The 21270-nt window shown below is 40.6% G+C and overlaps 1 protein-coding gene across 5 annotated transcripts in view; it reads left to right on the top strand.

The window, feature by feature from the left end:
* The window catches only part of CDK14 (cyclin dependent kinase 14), a 642874-nt gene that overhangs the window by 129168 nt on the left and 492436 nt on the right, over positions 1 to 21270 (top strand). Inside the window, exon 1 of one of the 5 annotated variants that reach the window (XM_020914849.2) lies at positions 962 to 1099. The exons of 1 other annotated variant lie outside the window; for it this stretch is intronic. Coding sequence is in view for 1 of the 4 variants with exons in the window: in XM_070471844.1 (XP_070327945.1) it covers positions 1576 to 1698 (123 nt within the window). In the remaining 3 variants the exon portion in view is untranslated. Of the gene's footprint in view, positions 1 to 961; positions 1100 to 1411; positions 1699 to 1738; positions 1931 to 19199; positions 19390 to 21270 lie in introns of those variants that run through there. 3 more of the 5 variants (XM_070471844.1, XM_070471847.1, XM_020914850.2) reach the window with 3 other exon arrangements.

The following is a 21270-nucleotide window of genomic DNA, read 5'->3' as shown; positions in this document are numbered from 1 at the left end:
CTGTTTTCTAAGAATAGGAGATAACTTTAAACAAGGGTGAGTTGTAGATCAGTCTCTCTCCTGTAGGGGTAGCTACGAGAGTGGCAGTTTGGGATCTTTCCTGGCCACCCAGCACCGTGTGTGGCATGACTTGACACAATTAGCCTAAGGATTGTGAGATCTGGTTTGTGTTGATATTTTACTTTTGAGGGTCATATGAGCTATAACTCCCATCAGGAATTCTGCAGGCTCATTACTATGTATTTTACCACTTTGGTTCCGTAAATGCTACACCTGTGCATTTTTTTTTAACCTCTCATATTTGGTGCATGGTTATTTTGGAGTTCTCATCATGCCCCATTTGCATATGAGAAATCTATGCACATAGACACTGTAAACGTTTTAGTGGCTTTTGCAGCACAAATGCAAATGATGACAACCTAAACTTGGCCTTCTCCAGGACCTCAGATTACTGTTTAATGACTTTGTCACTCAAGACACTTACTGGCTTGCCCCAGTGCTTTTAAAAAATTGAATCGAGCATGATGAGGTACATCCCCTTGATTAAATGTTTTTCCTCCTGTGCAATCACCATTATCTATTTGGCTCCCACTCTGTATTCTTTGAGGCAGCCCCGCATTGCAAATCAATATCTTTCTGAAGAGATAGTGTGTTGTGAATTGCCTGGGCAGAATATTCATGGTTACTTTGGCTGCAGTGCTGCTGCAGAGTCCGGGTTACTCTGTCTTCCTGGGAACTCCACAGGCAAGTCCATCGTGTTTAGAGGAAAAATAAAAGAGAGATTCTTTTGGGAAAAAAAAATTAAAGTGTTAAAGCTATTAATCCTGAATGTGAGCATGTCCTTTGTGTTCTTCTGAACCATTTTTGGTCTTATTCCATTGAGATTAGCTTCTCTCGGTATTTCTGGGTGTTTTTTTTTCCTTTTCCCTGCTTTTGCTTCCCCCTTCTTGCTTGTAGTACGGCCGTACCATTTCAGCTTGCTAGTGCAGAAACATGTGAATTCAGTTGCTGTGTGAGCCTGGCCTGGTGCAAGCACATTGCTAGAGACATGCTCAAGAGTTCCAGGTGATTCGAGCCTGAGCGAGACAACAGCAGAACGGTAAGACGGAGCATGCTTAAAATTAGAGCAGGGGATTTAATTTGGAGCATCTCAGCAAGTCTGAATCCTGACTCACTCATTTACAACTTGAAAAGGATTCATTTTGTGCGTCATTTTACTCACTCCCTTCTATTTAACTGCCAAAACCCATCACAGATTGATCAAGGGGCTATTTAAACTGAAGATCTGACAGGAGGTTACCGACGGCAGAGTCTCTGGAGGTTTCCGAGGCCACTGCTTGTACTTTGTAAACACCAGAAGCAGCGATAAGATGAGGAAAAGGTTTGCGACTGTGCTCCTTTGCCGGAGCTGAATGTTATTTCTTCTGAAACTCGTCTTCTTTATTATAGCTTAAAGAGATCTTACGGATTGTTTTGCCCGGCTATGCTTGGCTGAATGCCCTCTGAGTCGAGCCGGTGAAGGACGGGAGATCACTTTTCTCGTTTGGATAAACTGATGTCCATGAATTAGCTGGAATGGCTCTGAGTGCAGTAAACATCTCTAATATATTAGGGATCTGGGGCTTCCTCCCTGCTCCTCCCCCCTCCCTTCTGGAGCACGGAGATGCACCTGCTTTAAGTGTTTGCTGCCTGGCAGAGGTCAGTGTGCTGGTATTTTGCATCTTTCCACCTGGAGTGGTTGTGCTTTCATGTACAGAAGTGGTCATCCTTCATGCAGTTCTGCTTGAAGTGCTGACTCTAAGAGTGGACTGTTAGCATTTCGGATGCTAATGGAGAACTCCTGCAGGCATGAAGGTCCGGGCAGCAGAGAGGCTCCTCCAAAATGATGCCTGCCTGCTTGGGGAGAAGATAACAGCTGAGAGATAGAAATGTAATAAACCTTGATCTCTGCAGAGATCGAATTCCTATTTCTGTTTGTTAATGGGCACCTTGTCTTAGGGGTGGGGGTGTTTGAAGTTGAAAGACATGTTTTAATATTGTTCAAAGTGAGACTGCTACATTACACGGTTCTGGTGATTTTATAAGGTTCCAACTATTGTATAGGTACTGAATGTTAAGGATGTCAGCATTTGAATTTTTTGGCTTTAGAAATGTTCTTCTTATGTATACTTTAACTGAGTACTTCATGTAAAATGTAAATGATGATGATGGTGAATATTAGTTGAGAAAATCATCAGTAACTTGGTGTAGCATGTTGGTCATAAGCCAGTTGTATGTAATTTTGTGACAAGTATTTCTAAGAAAGAACACTTAATTACTTGATAGGCTAGTTGAGAGAATTAATGATAATGTTTGGGTTCACTAGAATTTTTTAAAGGGGGACCTTAAATATTCTTCTGTATTCACTCAACTATTTATTGTAAAGGTCAGACATTAATTTTTGGCAAGGAATATTTGGATTTTCTTCCAAAGAGAGTTAAAAATTTTCTGTTATTTTGACCATTTACTTTTTCTAAAAAATGGAGATGAACTATGCAAGCTACCTTTTCTATAATTTAGTTGTTCCTTTAAAAAAAAAAAAAAGAACTTTTTTTTCCTACTCAGAACATGATGTGCCCTGTGTTTGCTGTTTCTTTTCCTGAGAGTGATATCTTTTAGTTATTTATATTTTACCTTCACTTTTTGTAAGCTATGAGGTTTATTTTTTTCATCCTGTGGCAGGAGTTTATGTTTGCAAAAAGTAGTTTTTTAAAAGGAGAATAGTAGAGCAGTTAATAAGACATTGATTTTACTGTCAGTTTTTTTTTTATTCCTCATTCTGCAAACATTTATCAGCCATTCACTCTGTAAGGCATCATACGACGTGCTGTGAAGGAAGTAAAGATGAAATAGATACACTCCCTTCCCTAAAGGAGCTTAGGCATCGTAGCTTTGGTATTTTTCTCAGGAATATGCCCCATTATACTTTCTCATGAATAAGTAAATTTGATGCTTTTTACATTTCCCTACTTAGGAGAATCTGTCCTCTATTTATACCTTTTAATCATTTATTTATTAAGCAAACATTTATGGAGAGTCTACTGAATAACAGTGTAACTGCGGTGTAAGACAGAGCTAGTCCCTGTCCTCAGAAAACTTACAATCTACTCCTTAAAATGTTTCAAGGAGACATTTTTTAATTTCTTCATTTCGGACAATTGTGAAACACACACTATATGCTTTGATTTTTTCCACTTAAAAAATTGTGATAAAAAATATATGTAACACCAAATTTTCCATTTTAACTATTTTTAGGTATGTAATTTATTGGCCTAAGTACATTCCCAGTGTTTTGCTATCATCATTGCTGTCCAAGTGCAGAACTTTTCATCATCCCTAATAGATATTCTGTGTCCATTAAGTGATAACTCCCCATTCTCCGTCTCCCCAGTCTTTGGTAATCTCTAGTCTACATCCCAAGGGCAGAGGAGCCTGGTGGGCTGCCGTCTACAGGGTCGGACATGACTGAAGCGACTTAGCAGCAGCAGCAGTCTACATCCATGTCTATGAATTTGCCTTTTCTTGGTCTGTCATATCATATCAAGTGGAATCATAAAGCATTTGTCCTTTTGTGTTTAGTTTATTTTACCCAATGTGTTTTCAGGGTTCATCCATGTTGTACCATATGTCAGAATTTCATTCCTTTTTAATGTATGCTTTAATTTTCTTTTAATATGGAAAAGACAGCAGTCCCCGCGGCCCCCCCCCCCCCCCCCCATATAATTTCACTAAAGCAAGTTCCCATATGGACGTCTATGGACATCTAATAAATATGGATAATTTAGAAATACTGAAAGCCTAGGGGAAAGTGTAGGAATGAGGTATAGAAATACACTGATCTAAGGAATGATCTAAGGATATATTCATTTGGATTCTTTACATGGCCTGGTAGTTGAGCATGGGAATTGGGCTAGTTAGATTTTCATGTCAATTTTTTGCTTATAGAAAGCAACTGTCATCTGAAATATTCAGTGGGAGGCTGGACTGTAGCTTTTGTCATTGTGAACATTCAGATTTTACCCACTCTGCTTCTAGTCTGTTACATTAGCTTCATAAGCAAAGACTGATTGTGTTGAGGTCCTCTTGCAGAACCAGAGACTTTAAGAACTGGGAGGTGTGTCAGCAGTCAGTCGTGTTAACCAGCTGACTCATCGTCACTTCCTTTGGCCAATTGGAGGGTGAGACTCCACTGTCTCTTGATGCCCACTGCAAGTCTTCTCTCACTCCCCAGTGCTGTTTTCAGTGGACAGTCAACCCCAAAGACAGATCTCCTCTGAGTTAGAGGGGAATGACAGAGGGTTAAGATTCATGCCCTATTAAGCAGATTTCCATTGGAGGAGGTAAGCCTGGCTTCTTCAGTATAGCATTCTCCTTCTCACATTTCTTCCTGATGCTGCTATTAAATCTAAATGACTTGCATAGATCTTTTTTAGAAAGCTGAGTTAAGGAGCCTCTGTTTATCTACCATTGACCATTATGATGATTCTTAGATGGGTTCAATCAACACTTTATATCCATGCCTTTAACATACTCTTCAGGAAACACAGGGCTTCCTTAATAGCTCAGATAGTAAAGAATCTGCCTGCAATGTGGGAGACTGGGGTTTGATCCCTGGGTCAGGAAGGTCCCCTGGAGAAGGGAATGGCAACCCATTCCAGTATCCTTGGCTGGAGAATCCAATGGACAGAGGCTACAGCCCATAGGGTCGCAAAGAGTCAGACATGACTGAGCAACTAACACTTTCACTTCAGGAAACACAAACATACATGGGAAGAAGAAGAGTCTACCTGCCATAGTCTACTGCCTTCTCATCTTCCCCGTCAGTCTGTCCTTCTTAATACATCTTTTGCTTTCTGCCCCCACCCACATACACCCTAATACTTTGATTTTCAGCCTCGACTTTTGATATGAGGCTCAACTTTTGATAAGATTGAGAGCCAGATTAGTCAAAAGCATGTTAAATTTACATGGTGGAAGTCATGAGGTGGCAAGGAGGGTCAGAAAACCTCAAAGCACAGAGCAGTTACTTTGCTCAGTTTTAAAAATACTTTTCTTTTGTATCAGGAGAAGAAAGAATGAGAGAAGTGTTGCAGGTCATATCTGTGCTTTCCGTATTTCTCTCAGGATCTAAACCCCAAGGGACATGTAAGGAAGACAACCTGGTGGTCAAGAGCTTGGGCTTCATAGTCAAAGTCCTGAAATAATTCCCGTTTCCTGTGCATGCTCTGTGTGGTCTTGGACACCTTATTTAACTCTTGTGTGCCTCAATTTAATCATCTGTGAAACTGGGATGATAATAGTACCTCTTGGGGTTGTTGTAGAGATTTATTGAGAAACGACTTATGAAACTTTTAAAATAGCATCTCATTTAGTAAGAGTTTAATAATGGCCATCACCCCAGGTGGCTCAGTGATAAAGAACTTGCCTATTAATGCAGAGACGCAAGAGACACGTGTTCAGTCTCTGTGTCGGGAAGATCCCCTGGAGGAGGAAATGGCAACCCACTCTAGTGTTCTTGCCTGGAGAATCCCATGGACAGAGGAGCCTGGCAGGCTACAGTCCATGGGGTCACAAAGAGTCAGACAGGACTGAGCACGCATAATAGCCTTCATCATCAGTGTCATAGTCATCTAGAAATCCTTAATCTCCATCTCTCTTTTCTATGAACTTATATCAAATCTTGCCCAAGAGCCTTCTCCAGTTTGCTGGTTTATTGAGCATATATGACAGTTTCTTAATGTTATTGGGTTTGAGTATAAAAGAAGAATAAAAGAAAGAATTCTTCAGTATTCTAGTTACCACCTGGCAGGTTTAGGAAGGATTATATGGTCTGTAGACTTCCTCTCCAGCCCAACTGGTACAAATTTGCTCCAGTGGCTTATTCCACAGCTAAATGAGATCTTGCTAAAAATACAAAGCTGACAGTGAAATGTTCCTGGAAGCATTGGGGCTTGTTTTCAGGTGGTTGCCAAACAGCAGGGTGTGTGTATCCCACTGTTCTGCTCGATTCACCTTGAATATCTCAGTTAGGATTCACTATTGAATTTTGTCAGTCATGGGAAAGGTTTACAGAGCCAGTCCTCGTGAAAGCAGTCAGGGCTTTATTATTAATGGATTGCTGTCAAATTTATTATCAGCAAAATTTTAGTTCTTTACAAAAGATGGACCAGCTGTTAAAGCTACATTGAGAGATACTTCCATTTTCTGCCTAGAGGTTCATTGTTCCTGGTGTTTCTCTTCATAAACTCTGTGTGGTTAGTGACCCATATATGATTCTCTGAACATTTTAAGAGCTTCAGAAGTCAATTCTATATTGAGTGGTGCCCTATATATTTCTGAATTCTTCAGTGGGGGTTGTGTCTAGATTTATTTTAGTAGGATAAAACTGTTAAACTTCTAAACTTTGTAGCATCACTCTCGACATTGATCACTGTTATTTCCCAAGCATTAATAATACATTTAGATGTTATTTAAAAAATGGTTATTATAGGTGAGGAGATAGAAGTTGTGTTTATTTCTACAGCCATCTGTTTGAGAGTAAGAAGAGAGTACACAATTTTATTTCTCCTTCAGGGAAGGAATTTAAACATATTTATAATCTTTATTTTTAAATGCTGTTCATATGGTTACCAAGGGAAAGAAATTCAGGTCCTGATGGATCAGTAAGAACCTGCAGTACTGTCTAGTTTCAGCTTTATATTTTTAATGTTATTTTACCTTCTGGATGCTTTATCTTACATGAGGGACAGAATAGTGAGCTACAGACATTTGAAAGGTTTAAACATGAAGGAAGAACTAGGCTAGTTTAGTACAGAGAAGCTGTGGGTGGTGCAGTGAAGCTAGGAACAGAAGACAGAATTCAGAAGGCATTGAGAGTCTTGTTTGCACAGCCTTTGAGACATATGACAGTTTCTCTTGTCCTCATGATGTTAAAAAAAACAAACAAAAAAACCCCCTCAAATGCTAAGCATATGTGTACAGAAAGCAGTCTGGACCGTGTTATTGATTTTAAACATCTATGAATCTGAGTTCAGCCTGATCTCTTTATTGCCCGTTGGTGCTTCTGACATAATCAACCTTTTAACATTGCCCCAGTGTTAGCATCCCTTCCTGGGTTATTTTGTGCCTCTGCGTGGTATGGGGGCCTTTGAAAACACAGCCTGGCTTCTCCTTCTCAGGTAGGACCCCAAACAAAACCTAGGAAAAAGAAACACTATATTTAAACCTGTAAATTCTGTGAGAGAGGTGAGGAAAAGTCCCTATTGGCAGGAACAGACTTTTTTCTAGACTAAGAGCTGTAAGGGAATAGTCTTGATGAAGAAACTCATTAGCCATGCCATGTGAGCCACTTTCTGTAGCTCAGGTCTTCTGTTGTGTCGAGGATGGGTATTCCAGTTCCCCACTGCAGCTGTGGGAATTTTGTGGGTTAGAATAGGCTTCTGCTTTGTGGAATCTCAGTAAAGCCACTCCTGTTTTGTGCATGCGGATTCTCATTTCATGTGCCCATTTCTGAGCCCTCTGGCTCTAGATGGGAGGAGGGAAGCAATATAGATGTCGATGCTCACAGTTCACCTCCCGATACCCTTTGTTCGTTTGGCTCACGATGTGACCGTGACACCCATGACACTCATTTTTCCATGATGGAATTTTTTAAAAGCTTTATTTATTACTTTCATTGCTCTGGTGGGTCTTTGTTGTTGCACGCGGGCTGTCTCTCGTTGCAGCGGTCAGAGGTCACTCTTCACTGTGGTGTGCGGGGGTCCTTGTGTGGCTTCTCTTGTGTCAGCAACCAGCTCTGGGAGAGTGGACTTCGGTGGTGGTGGTTCCTGGGCTCTAGACCTCTGGCTCAGTTGTTGTGGCATCGGGCCTCAGTTGCCCTGTGGCATGTGGGATCTTCCCAGAGCAGAGATCAAACCTGTGTCTCTCCCATCGCAAGGCAGATTCTTAACCACTGGACCACAGGGAAGCCCCTGGATGGAATTTTAACCAGCATATAATTATGGTTGTCAAGCAAGAAGCAGAAAATTCACACATCGTCTCCTTTTCCCCTCTGGACTTTTTGGAGATATTGAGTAAGTTTTTACTGGAAATAGTTAGGAAAGAGGCCCAGACTTGCAGAGAATTGCCTGTCCTTCTGTTTGGGAGTAGGGGTTCCAGTCCTTTGTCTAGACTTAGGCGGGAAATGAAGTTATGCCTCATAGGCAGAGGGCTTTTTTTTTTTAACCTTTTTTATAGTACATGGCACTGTTCACATATGTAAGTGCCTTTTAAAATTTCGTTTCTGGATCCTGAAGTGACTTCCTTTGAATTCTTTTTTTTTTCCAAAGCTACCACATAAACTCTGGTAGATAAAGAATAAAGTGAAATTCTGGATTCAGTTCTCCTTAGAATACTTATGTGGTAATTTTTTCATAGATAATAGTGGTCTGGAGCAAAACAATGGCTTCCGTATTAGAAACACATAATTCCTTAAGTTTCTATGCAGGAAGTAATGTTACTTGTGTTATTATAACCTATGTGTAGTCTTCTTTCTCTACTCCTCACATGCTCCAATCCCATTGCTTTTTAAAAATTCATGTATATATTGGGTGTATCTTATTGGAGAATTTGTCTTCAGAGTTCAAAATTATATAAAAGAATTAGCTGAAATTACCATGATATTGTTGGGAAGCTTGAGCAAAAATGCTACCCAAGGAATGTTGAAATGATTATCACTTATTTTGTACCCAAAGATGGGAACAGATTTTGCCTCTCAAATGCTTGACTTCTTTCACAATCTCGGTTCTTTATTTGACCGTAGCGGCAGACTTTATTATTATTCTGTGGGTTAGAGCATTGCACCTCAGACTTTAATGTCCACACAAATCCCCTGGGTGTCTTGTTAAAATGTAGGTTCTGACTTGGGAGGACTGAGGTAAGGGCAGGGCCTATGATTCCGGGTGATGCCTGTGCTGCTGGTCTGAGGGTGACCAGGGGTTAAAGACTGTTCCAGATGAAATCCTGATCACCCAAAATAACCGCATGCCAAGAAACAGACAACAGCCAGCAGCAGAGAGGGCATTTCAACCCTTACTGTGAGTGTTCATTCAACTTCACGTTAAATTTGTCATTACAAAATCGTGGAATTTTAACCAGCATATAATATTGGATGTCAGATGGGAGTCAGAAAATTTCATGTGTCTTCTTTCTGCCTTTGACCTTTTGGAGCTAGTTAGTTTTTAGTGTAGAAATAGTATAAAATAAAGAACCTAGAGGTCAGTAAATACATACCTCTGTCTATGCCAGTCTTTAAGCAAACTGAATCTCTTACATCTAAATCAAGTGTATAATTATACCAGAAGGGAAAGCAACTAAATAAAATCATTTTAGTAATGCATATTAAAGTTTAAACTCCTGGGAGGACTACCTACATATTTCATGATAGAATCAGGAAAACCACGGTGGAGTCTCTTGGTGATAAGCACTGAAGCCCAGGAAGGATGTAACGAGACCACAATCACTGAAGCGGCATAAAGGAATGTGATGTCCTCAAGAGTTCTCCATTCAGCTGTTTCCATTAACTGATGGATTCAGGACCGAATGAAATTAGGTCAGACCCCAAAGAAAACGGTCAGTAGAAAAGTAAGCATTTTAAAGTTAAATTCCAGTAACAGACAGAATTCTGGCTAGTGGGAACGGCTAGTGAAGCCTTTTCGCTAACTGGGAAGGAACTGGTCTCAGAAGGCACCTCACTGTACTGTGTGTAGTTTCTTAGGACTCATTTTTGAAACGGCCTGTGCTTAGTTAAAAGAGAAGGCTTAAACTAAGAAAAAAGGAAACAATAAGGAAAGCAGTCCATCTCTGAATAAATATTATCGGAGTGCCCGTTTCCTGCTGTCTTTTGAGCTCTGAGACGATGAAAGAAATGGAAGATGTGGTTTCTCTGCTCAGGTGTGTGCAGTCTGGTTGTGGAAATAAAAATGCGTGAGCAACAGAGCAAGACAGACGCCTCCTCCCACCCCAGCAGATAAACCAAATGCATGGAAACAGATTCCATAGTCGCTTATATGAAAACACATTCGATGGCGTGTATTTAAGTGACAGATTAGGAGGTACAGTCTAAAAACACTGTCGTTCTTATTGCGGGCATCTTTGGTTGCGACGGTGACCATGACACAGGGCCATGACTAGTATTTAGTAGCCAGGACTGGGGCTCCCAATGTCCCGCAGTGTGGCTGGGAGTGCTGCCTGCTCATAACCAGCCCCTCGGCCAAAAGGCCCAGGACGCTGTCACTGAGACAGTGCCAGGACTGGAGAGTTAAGGAAGGTCCACGGAGGCTGGAGCGCTCAGGAGAGGAGTTCCTGGCGTGAACCTGTCTGCCTCCTCTCTAAGTCCCAAGATCCCAAGAGAAAGAAAAGGTAGAATGAAGCACAAAGAAGTGAATTTATGTGTCTGGTCTTACCTTTCTAGTTGTTCTACGTAAACTCCTTTACCGGCAGTGAATAGTAATAGTAATTTATAGCAAAGGGGAGAAAGTGGAAATGGTAACAGATTTTATTTTCTTGGGCTGCAAAGCCACTGTGGACAGTGACTGCAGCCATGAAATTAAAAGATGCTTGCTCTTTGGAAGGAAAGCTATGACAAACCTAGACAGTGTATCAAAATGCAGAAGTATCACTTTGCCAACAAATACCCATATAGTCAAAGCTATGGTTTTTCTAGTAGTCATGTACAGATGTGAGATTTGGACCATAAAGAACGCTGAGTGCCAGAGAATTGATGGTGCTGGAATTTGAATTGTGCTTGAGAAGACTCTTGAGAGTCCCTTGGACTACAGGAAGATGAAACCAGTCCATCCTAAAGGAATTCAACCCTGAATATTTATTAGAGGGACTGATGCTGAAGCTCCAATATTGTGGTCATCTGATGTGAAGAGCCGACTCATTGGAAAAAACCCTGATGCTGGGAAAGATTGAAGGCAGGAGAAGAAGGGGGAGGTGACAGAGGATGAGATGGTTGGATGGCATCACCGACTCAGTGGACATGAGTTTGAGCAGACTTTGGGGTATAGTGAAGGACAGGGAAGCCTGGTGTGCTGCAGTCCATGGGGTCACAGAGGGTCACAGAGCCAGATTTGACTGAGTACTGAACAAAAACAACAGCCAGCAGTAAGTTGCTGCCTGGAGTCTGTAACGGAACAGTTGAGCTGTCAAAGGCCTGAAGAGCTGTTTGCTCCAGTGGTGGCACATTACAGATGAGAAGCCTGAGACCCAGGGAATTGAAGCGATTTGTTCTGAGACACTTTTTGTTGTTTAGTTGCAAAGTCGTGTCCGGGTCTTTGCAACCCCATGGACTGAAGCCTGCCAGGCTCCTCTGTCCATGGAATTTCCCAGGCAAAATTACTGGAGTGGGTTGTCCTTTCCTTCTCCAGGGGATCTTCCCAGCTCGAGGATCCAACCTGAGTCTTCTGCAGTGACAGGCAAATTCTTTACCACTGAGCCACCAGGGAAGCCCTGTGAGTCACTTAGTTCTGAAGTAATATGGGCGGCATGCTTGCCTGTATATTTGCTAATGTTCTGAAGGCGATTTTAGGCAAGATGTTGGTTCTGATAAAATATAGTTGTAAGTGAAAGAACTCTCGGGCATATATCCCGTTATATACATACAGATAGTGCATTCTGGTTTTTTTTTTTTATTGTTCCATGAGTCATTCACACTGCCACCTCTGTATACACTCATACACACAGATGAGAAAAGAGAAGGCTGCAACCAAAGAGATGCTTTTAGATCTTACAGGTTTAGGTTAGAGATGAAAGCAACGGTTAAGAATTATGATTCTAGTGGCATTAGCAATTTCTCCTATACTCTCTGTCTTCATTCCCCACTCACTAATTCTTTACAGTGGATGAAGCTTTTTATTCTATAATGCTTAATGTTCAAATAATCCAGGGAGAGGTGATACTCTGATTTTAAGTGTTCAAAGACTTGTGAATGACTGAGGATTGCTTTTCAATTGGGAGCAGATTTTGAGAGAAGAGACTGAGTAAGACAAAGCCATCAGGCCCTCATTGGGTAACAGATGAGGGGAAAACAAATTTACGAGGTTGTTTCAGTGTCAAGAATTTTGCTGCTTTCAGTTTTGCATTGAATCTGGCATGGATATTCCCTTCATGAATGTCAGAAGATCATGATGGAAGCCAGTTCTTTTTCTGGTGTTTGCCTTCATGAAGAGTATAGAGTGAAGAAGTAGAGATCACCCTCTGAACCCAGTAAAATGCCACTCATCAGAAAATGGTTGATTCAAAGGGACAGTTTTCGGCCCCAATGAATTCGCTTGCCATGAGTGCCAACCTTAACAGAATTAAGTTGTGCTGTTTCAGATCCACTGCTGTGAGTTTGGGAGACAGTTGTCTGGATTTTACATAGCTCCAAGCTAAAATTGTAGGTCAAACTATGACTTCTGGAGCCTCCAACACTGTTTGAATTGCTAACAATCTTTACTGAGTTTTGAGCCTGTGAGCTTATATACAGACCCCTCTTAATGATGAGTGAACCAAAGTAATGGATTCCGACGAACGTCTAAATGTGTGGATGCATCTCTAACCATGTTTGAAATTCTGGGTTCTATTGAATTTACTGGAAAAAAAGAAAGGAGCAAAAGTTTATTTTGGTATTTGTGATGATTTCTTCTTTTTTTTCTGTTTTCAAGTACCATCAGACATCCCTGCTTATGTAAATTTTGTCACTTCAGTTTCTGAGTGGATCAAGAAGTGTGAAAAAATGCCGTCATAGAGAAAACAGATCCTGTTTCCTGGTAACATTGGAATGGTTGTTGTTTTCAGGCAGTTCTGCTGGTAGTTCTGGCAGTTCTGTAGTTCTGTTTCCTGTGATTGGGCTGGTCCATGGCTTGGAGTAAGAGGAAGTCTGTGGCTTGGTATGCCCTTTGCTGAGGTCACTAACAAATTGTGTGTAAAGGACAATGAAAGCTGGTGAATATCTTGCCTAAGAGTCTTCTGTGCCTGAACATCCACAGCTAGTGCCCACATCACTAAACATATATGTAGTTAATGTAATTTTGAAAACCAATTTGTCTCAATCTATTTAAGTAACAAGTACTGCCTTAATTAAATTCCCTTAATTTCAAATACTTAGTGTGACAGATTATCTTAGCATATTTCAGATGCTTTCTAAACAAAGAAAACATGCACAAATATTCTTGCACATTATATTATCACACTTATGCTCATCCTATTTTAAAACACCAACACTGGGTTTAATTACTTTCATATTATTTCTATATTTCTTTTTGTGCCTTCCTAGGAATATGGGTCTACTTATTTAGATTCCTTCTAAGGGTTTCAGTAATAATGTTTTTGAATCTACTTGGGATTGTATAATCTTTTCTGTTGTTGTAGTTTAGTTGCTAAGTCATGTCCGACTCTTGCAACCTAATGGACTGTAGCCCGCGAGGCTCCTCTGTGCATGGGATTTCCCAGGCAAGAATAAGTGGGTTGCCATTCCCTTCTCCAGGGGATCTTCCCAGACCAGGGACTGAACCCATGTCTCCAGCTTTGGCAGGCAGATTCTTTACCACTGAGCTACCAGAGAAGCCCATTGTGTAATCGTTACAAATCCACAATTAAAACAATGTCTTTTCAGAATAGCTGGGGTTACAAGATCTGGAGTTGTAGACTGTTAAGTTCAGTCGCTCAGTTGTTCAGTCGTGTCTGACTCTTTGCGACCCCATGGACTGCAGCACGCCAGACTTCCCTGTCCATCAACAACTCCTGGAGCTTGCTCAAACTCGTGTTTGACTGTTGTGGTCCACAAAAGTCTTGGTTGATTTTTTCCAGAGTGATTCAGATCTGAGTCATTGGTTAGCACTTGAGTTGAATTTTCTGTTTAAGGGTTAAATTTCACTTAGTTTTAAAAATTTAACTTATTTCCAAAAAATGTCTTCCACAATGACGCCACATAAGTTTTCTTTACAATCTGGTCTCTCCCCACTAAATGTATTCTTTGTAAAACATTGCTTAGGCAACATCACGTACCCTTTAGTTTATTTCTGTGTTACACTGACCTGGTCTGTTATTGGAACATCCTGTGTTGCTATTCTTTGTGCACTTGGGCCATATAGGCCCTCTTTCCACAAGCCTTGAGCAGTCATTCCTACGTTGGGCACAGCTCCTACTTTTTCTGGCACTGCTTGGCTTACTCACAGTTCCACAGGTGAAAACCAACTATGGATCCTCTTATATTCATCCTTCCTCACTACTGCCATTTGTCCTTTAATATTGACTTTTCTCTCTCAAAATCAGAATGAACTCAGGGTCTTTTAATAACTCCCTTGTTCCATTTAACCATAATTTTATTTTCTCTTTGATGCTCAATTATGTAATCACAGCTTGACTAGTAGGCGTCCCTACATCCAGATTCCTTTGTGCTTCTAACATCGTCCCTGACATTTTTGAAAGGATCTTAATTTTCTGGTAACAGCTGGGTATTTCACAGCTGTTTTGTGCTTCCTGCCCTGTGACCTGGAATCAGGTTGCTTCCAAGGATTCCTCTTTCTTCACAGTGGAAAATTGGAACCTAGACCAGAATCTAGGCACTGGGGCTGCACATGAAAGTTAACAGTGGATCAAAGGGCTACTGTTTGCTGGTTGGAAAAAAATCTGCCTTTTTGAGGTTATGGGTTCCTGCTGATTTTTTTTTCCCCCAGTTTGACATATCATGCTTTTATCCTCTGCTTTTCTTATGAGATTTTGTCACCAAGATTTTCTACTGTACCAACCACAAGCATTTTGTTGTGAGAAGAAAGACAGATTCTATTTGGGGGCGCAAATGTAGCCCACACGCTTTCTGGGTGACTCAGTTGTAAAGAATCTGCCAGCCAATGCAGAAGACAGAAGAGATGTGGGTTCGATCCCTGGTTCGGGAGTATCCCCTGGAGAAGGAAATGGTGACCTACTCCAGTATTCTTGCTTGAAAAATCACATGGACAGAGGAGCCTGGCTGTCTACAGTCCATGGGATTGCAAAAAGTTGGACACGACTGAGCAGCCAAGCACGCACACACCGGGTAGCGTGCACACATAATGTAGCGTGCACACACAGGGTGTGTTTAGGTTGCTGACAGGTTGATGGAAGGATCCAAGTGAAGACTTGGGCTCTGCAGAGTAGCACCAGTGTATAATCTGTCTTTAGAACTCTTTTATTGCGAGGACTCTTCTCAGCTCACCCTTTTCTTCACGTACCATGTGCGCGTTAATAATTGAATTATATGGTGGTGGTGGTTTAGTTGCTAAGTCGTTTCCGACTCTTGCGACCCTATGGACTGAAGTCCGCCAGGCTCCTCTCTCCATGGAATTCTCCAGGCGAGAATACTGGAGTGGGTTGCTATTTCCTTCTCCAGGGGATCTTGCCAACCCAGGGATGGAACCCAGGTTTCCTGCATTGCTGGTGGATTCTTTACCAACTGAGTCACCAGGAAAGCCAGAAATTGCTGCCAAGGGGAATGAGCGCCACTCTTAATTCACCTTGTCCGGCTCCTTCTGCGGGCAGGACCCCTCCCTGATGAGCTAATGAGGTCAGGGAGGCTGCTTCCCCGTATCCTTCCAAAGGGCCTGGATTCTTCTTTCTGTTGTGCTGTGGTTGACAGAGGTGGCCCGATCAAGGTTAAGTTGTTTGTCCTAAATACTGGAAACTCGAAACTTTCCCGGAACAGTCACTTTGCCCTATGTGGAAAACTCAAGTATGGGTTACTCTCTCTGGATGAAGATGGCTGCACAAAGTGGGCCTGATACTGGTATTATTCGTACAAACCCAAGTGAAGGGGACACAAGCATAAATTGTGTATTAATTCAGTTATGTGGAGAATTTGTTCATGGGTTTTATATTGCTGATGGAGTTATGTCATGCAGAAAGCTCCCAATAACATGGTCGTTTATGGATAGCAGTCCTAAGAAATGATGCTTATCTCTCTTGAATCTGATACAGTGTATCAGGTACAGAAAGTGGTACCTGCAACATGTTCCTAAGAGCATTCTGCTCAAATATCTGAGTGCTTCAGGCAATTTCACTAAAGCGAGCTTATTAGTTTTCTGTTGGTGTGTAATGCATTACCACGTCCTTACTAGCTTATTGCCTCACAGTTTCTGTAGTTTAAAAGTCCAGGCACAGCATAGCTGATTTTTCTTCTCTAGGTCTCACTGGGCTGAAGTCAAGGCGTTGGCCGTGGTTGTGCATCTCACCAGGGGCTTGGGATCGACTTATAAGCTCACTAGTTGTTGGCAGGAATCATTTTCTTGTGGTTGTAGGACAGTGGTCCCTATTTGTTCCAGTTGTCAATCAGTCACTACTGTCAGCCCTTAGAAGCCACCCTCTATTCTGTGCCCTGTGGCCCCCATAGGCAGTCATAGTGTGAAATGTTGACTTTCTTCCAGGCTAGCCAGATCATCTCTCTGCCTTTCTCTTCTGAAGCCCACTAGAGAAAATGCTCTGCTTTTAAAGGGCTCACCTGATTAGGTCAGGCCCAGCAGGCTCCTCTCCCACTGGTCATATCCCATAAAGGAACCGCGGTGTGATAGCTCATCATAGTCACTCTCAAAGGGAAGGGTATTATTCAAAGGCTTCCCTCGTAGCTCAGTCAATAAAGAATCTGCCTGCAATGCAGGAGACCCAGGTTCGATTCCTGGGTCAGGAAGATCCCTGGAGAAGGAAATGGCAACCCACTCCAGTATTCGTGCCTGGAGAATTCCATGGAGAGAGGAGCCTGGTAGGCTACAGTCCATGGGTCATAAGAGTTGGACACGACTTAGTGACTAAAGAGAGAGAGAGAGGAGTGAATTGGGTGTCATAGAATTCTGCTTATCACAATGAGCTAGTAGTTTAAAAATACTTTTACTGATAGCATTTTATGAATGTATATGTATGTTTATTATTTGTGTGCCCATATGACTCATTGGAAAAGACCCTGATGCTGGGAGGGGTTGGGGGAAGGAGGAGAAGGGATCGACAGAGGATGAGATGGCTGGATGGCATCACCGACTTGATGGGCATGAGTTTGAGTAAACTCCAGGAGTTTGTGATGGACAGGGAGGCCTGACATGCTGAGATTCATGGGGTCGAAAGAGTCAGACACGACTGAGTGACTGAACTGAACTGAACTAAACTGATTGCTGTTTTTTTTTTGTTTGTTTTTGACAGTAGGTCTTGAATAATAAATATTGCAGAACTTCAGCCCTTTTAGCAAGAGAGCATGAAGACTGATAATTTGGATGAATCTTCTTGAATCTGGTGGTTTAATTAAACAGAAACTTGTTGCACTTTAGTGTGGTCCAGGCATTGAGTGAGTAAGCAAAGGGTTAAGTGATATATACAACATCCTTGCCTGTATGGAAATGCATCAGAAGATGCTGAGTCTCCCGTGTATTCTTCTGATGAGCTGCCTGGAAAATATGACACTCTGCAAACCACCATGGAATATTGATATATTTCTAAATTACCATATGAATTAGAAACTGACTAGCAAGAAATATGGTAAAATAACATCCAAGGCATGTATTTGAACAAGTACACTGTTTCCCAGAAGTTTGTTTTGCATTAGTAGTTGTTTTCTACTTGCATTTAGTCATTTGCTAGTTGATAGCAAAAATGATAAACATGAAATATTTAAGAATGTTTGTGGGACATATTTTAATTTTAGAAAATTTTGTTGAAATACTTTTTCCTCTTAAAAATTAGAAGTGGGCTGCCTTTTTTTGTCTTCATGGCTTTAGAGAACTTGGTTTCCCACAGGTGTACAGTTTACACTGATGTTTACAATTACCATGCATGTCTATTTAGTAGGATGCTACCTGACTGAAAACATGTTATGTAGGGCTCTTAAGATAAGGCATGAAGAAGGAGATAAGGCTTTAATCACAGTAGATTCTGTAACAGCTTCTCTTAAAGAGTTATCAAAGTTTCCGATCCAATGTACCTGTGTCTCTTAAAGTTAACAAAAAAGCCATGTGAATATTAGTTTTCCCAGAGTTGGAGGCAGGAAGCAAATGAAAGGTTTATATGAATTTATCTGACATGAGTTTATCTGAGTTTATCATAAACTGGCTGAGAAGTAAGTTCATTCCTTTTTAGCTTTGACGGTGCCCTTATAGCTCTTCTTTCTCCTGCCAACATGTTGAAGTGACATTTGTTATTTTACCTTCTCCCTGCTATGGTGTGCTGGTCTGTGTGTGCTGCAGTGTTATATTTTATAGTGAAATTTCCCTATACATTTACAGGCGTTTCCCCCCACATGTTTCTTCATGAATATAGCAAAAAAACTTTCTTGATAAAGTCGAATTTACTAAGGTATTTCAAAGACCTTGAATAAAAAATAGAATGTAGAGTTAAGTACAGTGCTGTGTTAGCTCCATATGCTCTTTGGCAAAATTAAGAGTTTCCATGGTGTTTATACTTCCTGGTGCTATGTTTAAGGATAGGTTTGGAGTTCAAACGTGGTCATCATTTTCCTATTATCATTGTATCAATTCAACCCCCATTTGTACCTTTTTATATTATCATTTTACACACATTTATTACCTTGCTTGATACGTATATGTAAATCTTCTTTTAAGAAATTCAGTATTTTATGGCTGAAGCACAGAGATTAACTTCTTTCTTAAAGTGTCACAGTGAATTGAACGACTCATGAGTTGGTTGGTCACTTTGTCTTGTTTAACTTCTCTCAAGCATGCTTTATAGTTTCTGTGTACAGATTTGCACATATTTTGTCAGATGTATCACTAAATATTTTATATTGCTTGAAACTGTTATAAATGGTGTTATTTTTGATTTAAATTTGATTGTTGTTAGTATCTGAAAATGCAAATGATTTTTGTATATTGGTCTTATATCTTGCACCCTTGATAAACTTATTAATTCTAGTGTTTTTGCTTTTTACTTGGTAGATTTCATTCAACATAGATGATAATGTCTTCTGTGAATGAAGTTGGTCTTATTCCTTCCTATTTCAATGTGGATGTTTTTTATTTCTTTTTCTTGCCTTGTGACGTTGTCTGGAGCTTGTAATACAATGCTGAGGCAACATGATGAGAGTGGACATCCTGTTCTTGGGAGAAAGGCATTCAGTTTAACCGTTACTGTTGGCTTAGAATCTAGGGCTCCCTAACTGAATGCCTGTGACTGAGTCTTGTATGAGCTTCCAGTCAAGCTGGGGCTGGGGCTGTGGTCACACTCGAAGGCTCCACGCATGTGGTTGTTGGCGGTCCTTCTCATAAATGCGCCTCTCTACAGAAGCACTTGCTGACGTGGCTGCTGACTTTGCCTTGGGATAGTGATCTAGGAGGAAGGGGATGGAGTGAGGAGGTACCAACACAAGAAGCCACATTCTTTATATAATCTTCTCTCAGAAGTGACAGCCCGTGATTTCTGCCGTATTCTGTTTATTGGATATAAGTCAGCAAATAGAGCCCACATGGGAGATCTGCAGACTAAACAAGAGTATGGCTACCTGTGAGTGGCCATCACTGGGAGCCGTTTCAGAGATTTCTGATGTTGTGTATTAAAATGGTGAATTACACATTTTTGAGTGTTAAGCCAACCTTGCCTTCCTGGGATTAATACCACTTTTTCCTTACTTATTATCCTTTTTATATATTGTTGGATTCAGTTTGTTAAAAATATGCCAATAATTTTTAATCTATGTTCATGAGAGAAATGGATCTGTAGTTTTCTTGTTTTTGTCTGGCTTTAGTGATAGAGTGATGCTGGCTTCATATGATGAGTGAGGAAGTATCCCCTTCTCTTTAATATTTTGGAAGAGTTTCTGTGAAATTGGTGTTTTTTCTCTTAAATGTTTGGTTTACTTCACCAGCAATCTTTTCTGGTCCTGGCATTTTCTTTGTGATAAGGTTTTTGGTTATACCTTTGATTTCTTTGAAATCACTTTGATTTCAAGTGAGCTTTGGTAGTTCTTGTCTTTCAAGGAATTTGCTTCATCTAAGTTGCTGAACTTATTGGCATAAAGTTGTAGATAACATCTGTTGAATGTGTAGTGATGTCTCTCTTATTTCTATTGTCAGCAATGCGTGTTATTTACCTTTCTTTTTAATCAGTCTGGCTAGAGGTGTATCAGTTTGGTTTTTAATCTTCTCTGAAAACTAGCTTAAGGTTTCATTGATTTTCTTTGTGGTTTTTCATTTTCTGTTTCATTTATTTCCATGGTGATGTATTTTCATTATTTTTAATTCTCTGCTTATTTCAGGTTTTAATACCTGTTCTTTTTCTGGCTAGTATTTTAAGGGGTCCTCTTTTTTATAAAAATTGTATTTATTTCTTTGGCTGCCTGGGGTCTTAGTTGTGGCACGCAGGACCTTCTGTTGCGCTGTCTGGGCTTTCTCGTTGTGGTGCGTCAGCTTAGTTGCTCTGAGGTGTGTGGGACTCTGTTCCCTGACAAGGGGTCAAACCCGCATCCCCTGCATTGCAAGGCAGATTCTTAGCCACTGAACCACGAGAGTAATCCCGTAAGGTGTGCCCTGACTACTTTGAGACTTTTTTTCCTGCTCAATGCATTTACTATTATAAATTTTCCTACAGTTAAAATACTATTTAAGCTGTATCTATTTTGATGTTCTGTTCAAGAGATTTTATTCATTTAATTCAAGAAACTTTCTAATTCCCCTATTGTTTAGTTTCCAAAAATTTCCTGTCTTCTCTTTTAAAGTACTTTTTTCCCTCTGGCACCTTTTTAAGATATTCTCTTTTTTACTGGTTTTAAGCAGTTTGATTTTGATGTATCTTCATGTTATTTTCTCTAGATTTCTTATATCTAGGGTTCATTGACTCCTCAGGTTCATGTGTTTAAATGTTGTAGTTCAGTTGCCTCAGTGAGATGAGTGGTTTCATGTCCATATCACATCTACTGCCTCTTGTAGTAGATGAGGAGCACATGAGCTCTTAAAAGTACTGAATGCATTTAATACTGTGATTAATCGTTAGTTCTTGATCAGGAGTAGAGGACTCTGTCTTATCTTTTAAAGATAGCTTCAGCAGTTTTGTGATATTGTAAAAAATATGTTGCTCTCCTTCTTACTGGATTTAATTAAAATTCAACCTATGTTTGGTAGTTCAGATACACTCCTAGGACAGAGTTGATACTTAGTATGTAATCCAAATTTTGCTTCAATAACTTGAAATAATTTACTATTTCACCTTACTATTTTCAAAAAATTACATGTCAGGCATGTT

This window comes from Odocoileus virginianus, chromosome 1 (genome assembly GCF_023699985.2).
Source record: "Odocoileus virginianus isolate 20LAN1187 ecotype Illinois chromosome 1, Ovbor_1.2, whole genome shotgun sequence".
In the NCBI taxonomy this organism is placed as follows: domain Eukaryota; kingdom Metazoa; phylum Chordata; class Mammalia; order Artiodactyla; family Cervidae; genus Odocoileus; species Odocoileus virginianus.
Note: the sequence above shows the minus strand (reverse complement) of the source record. Positions and strands in the feature narration are given on the sequence as shown.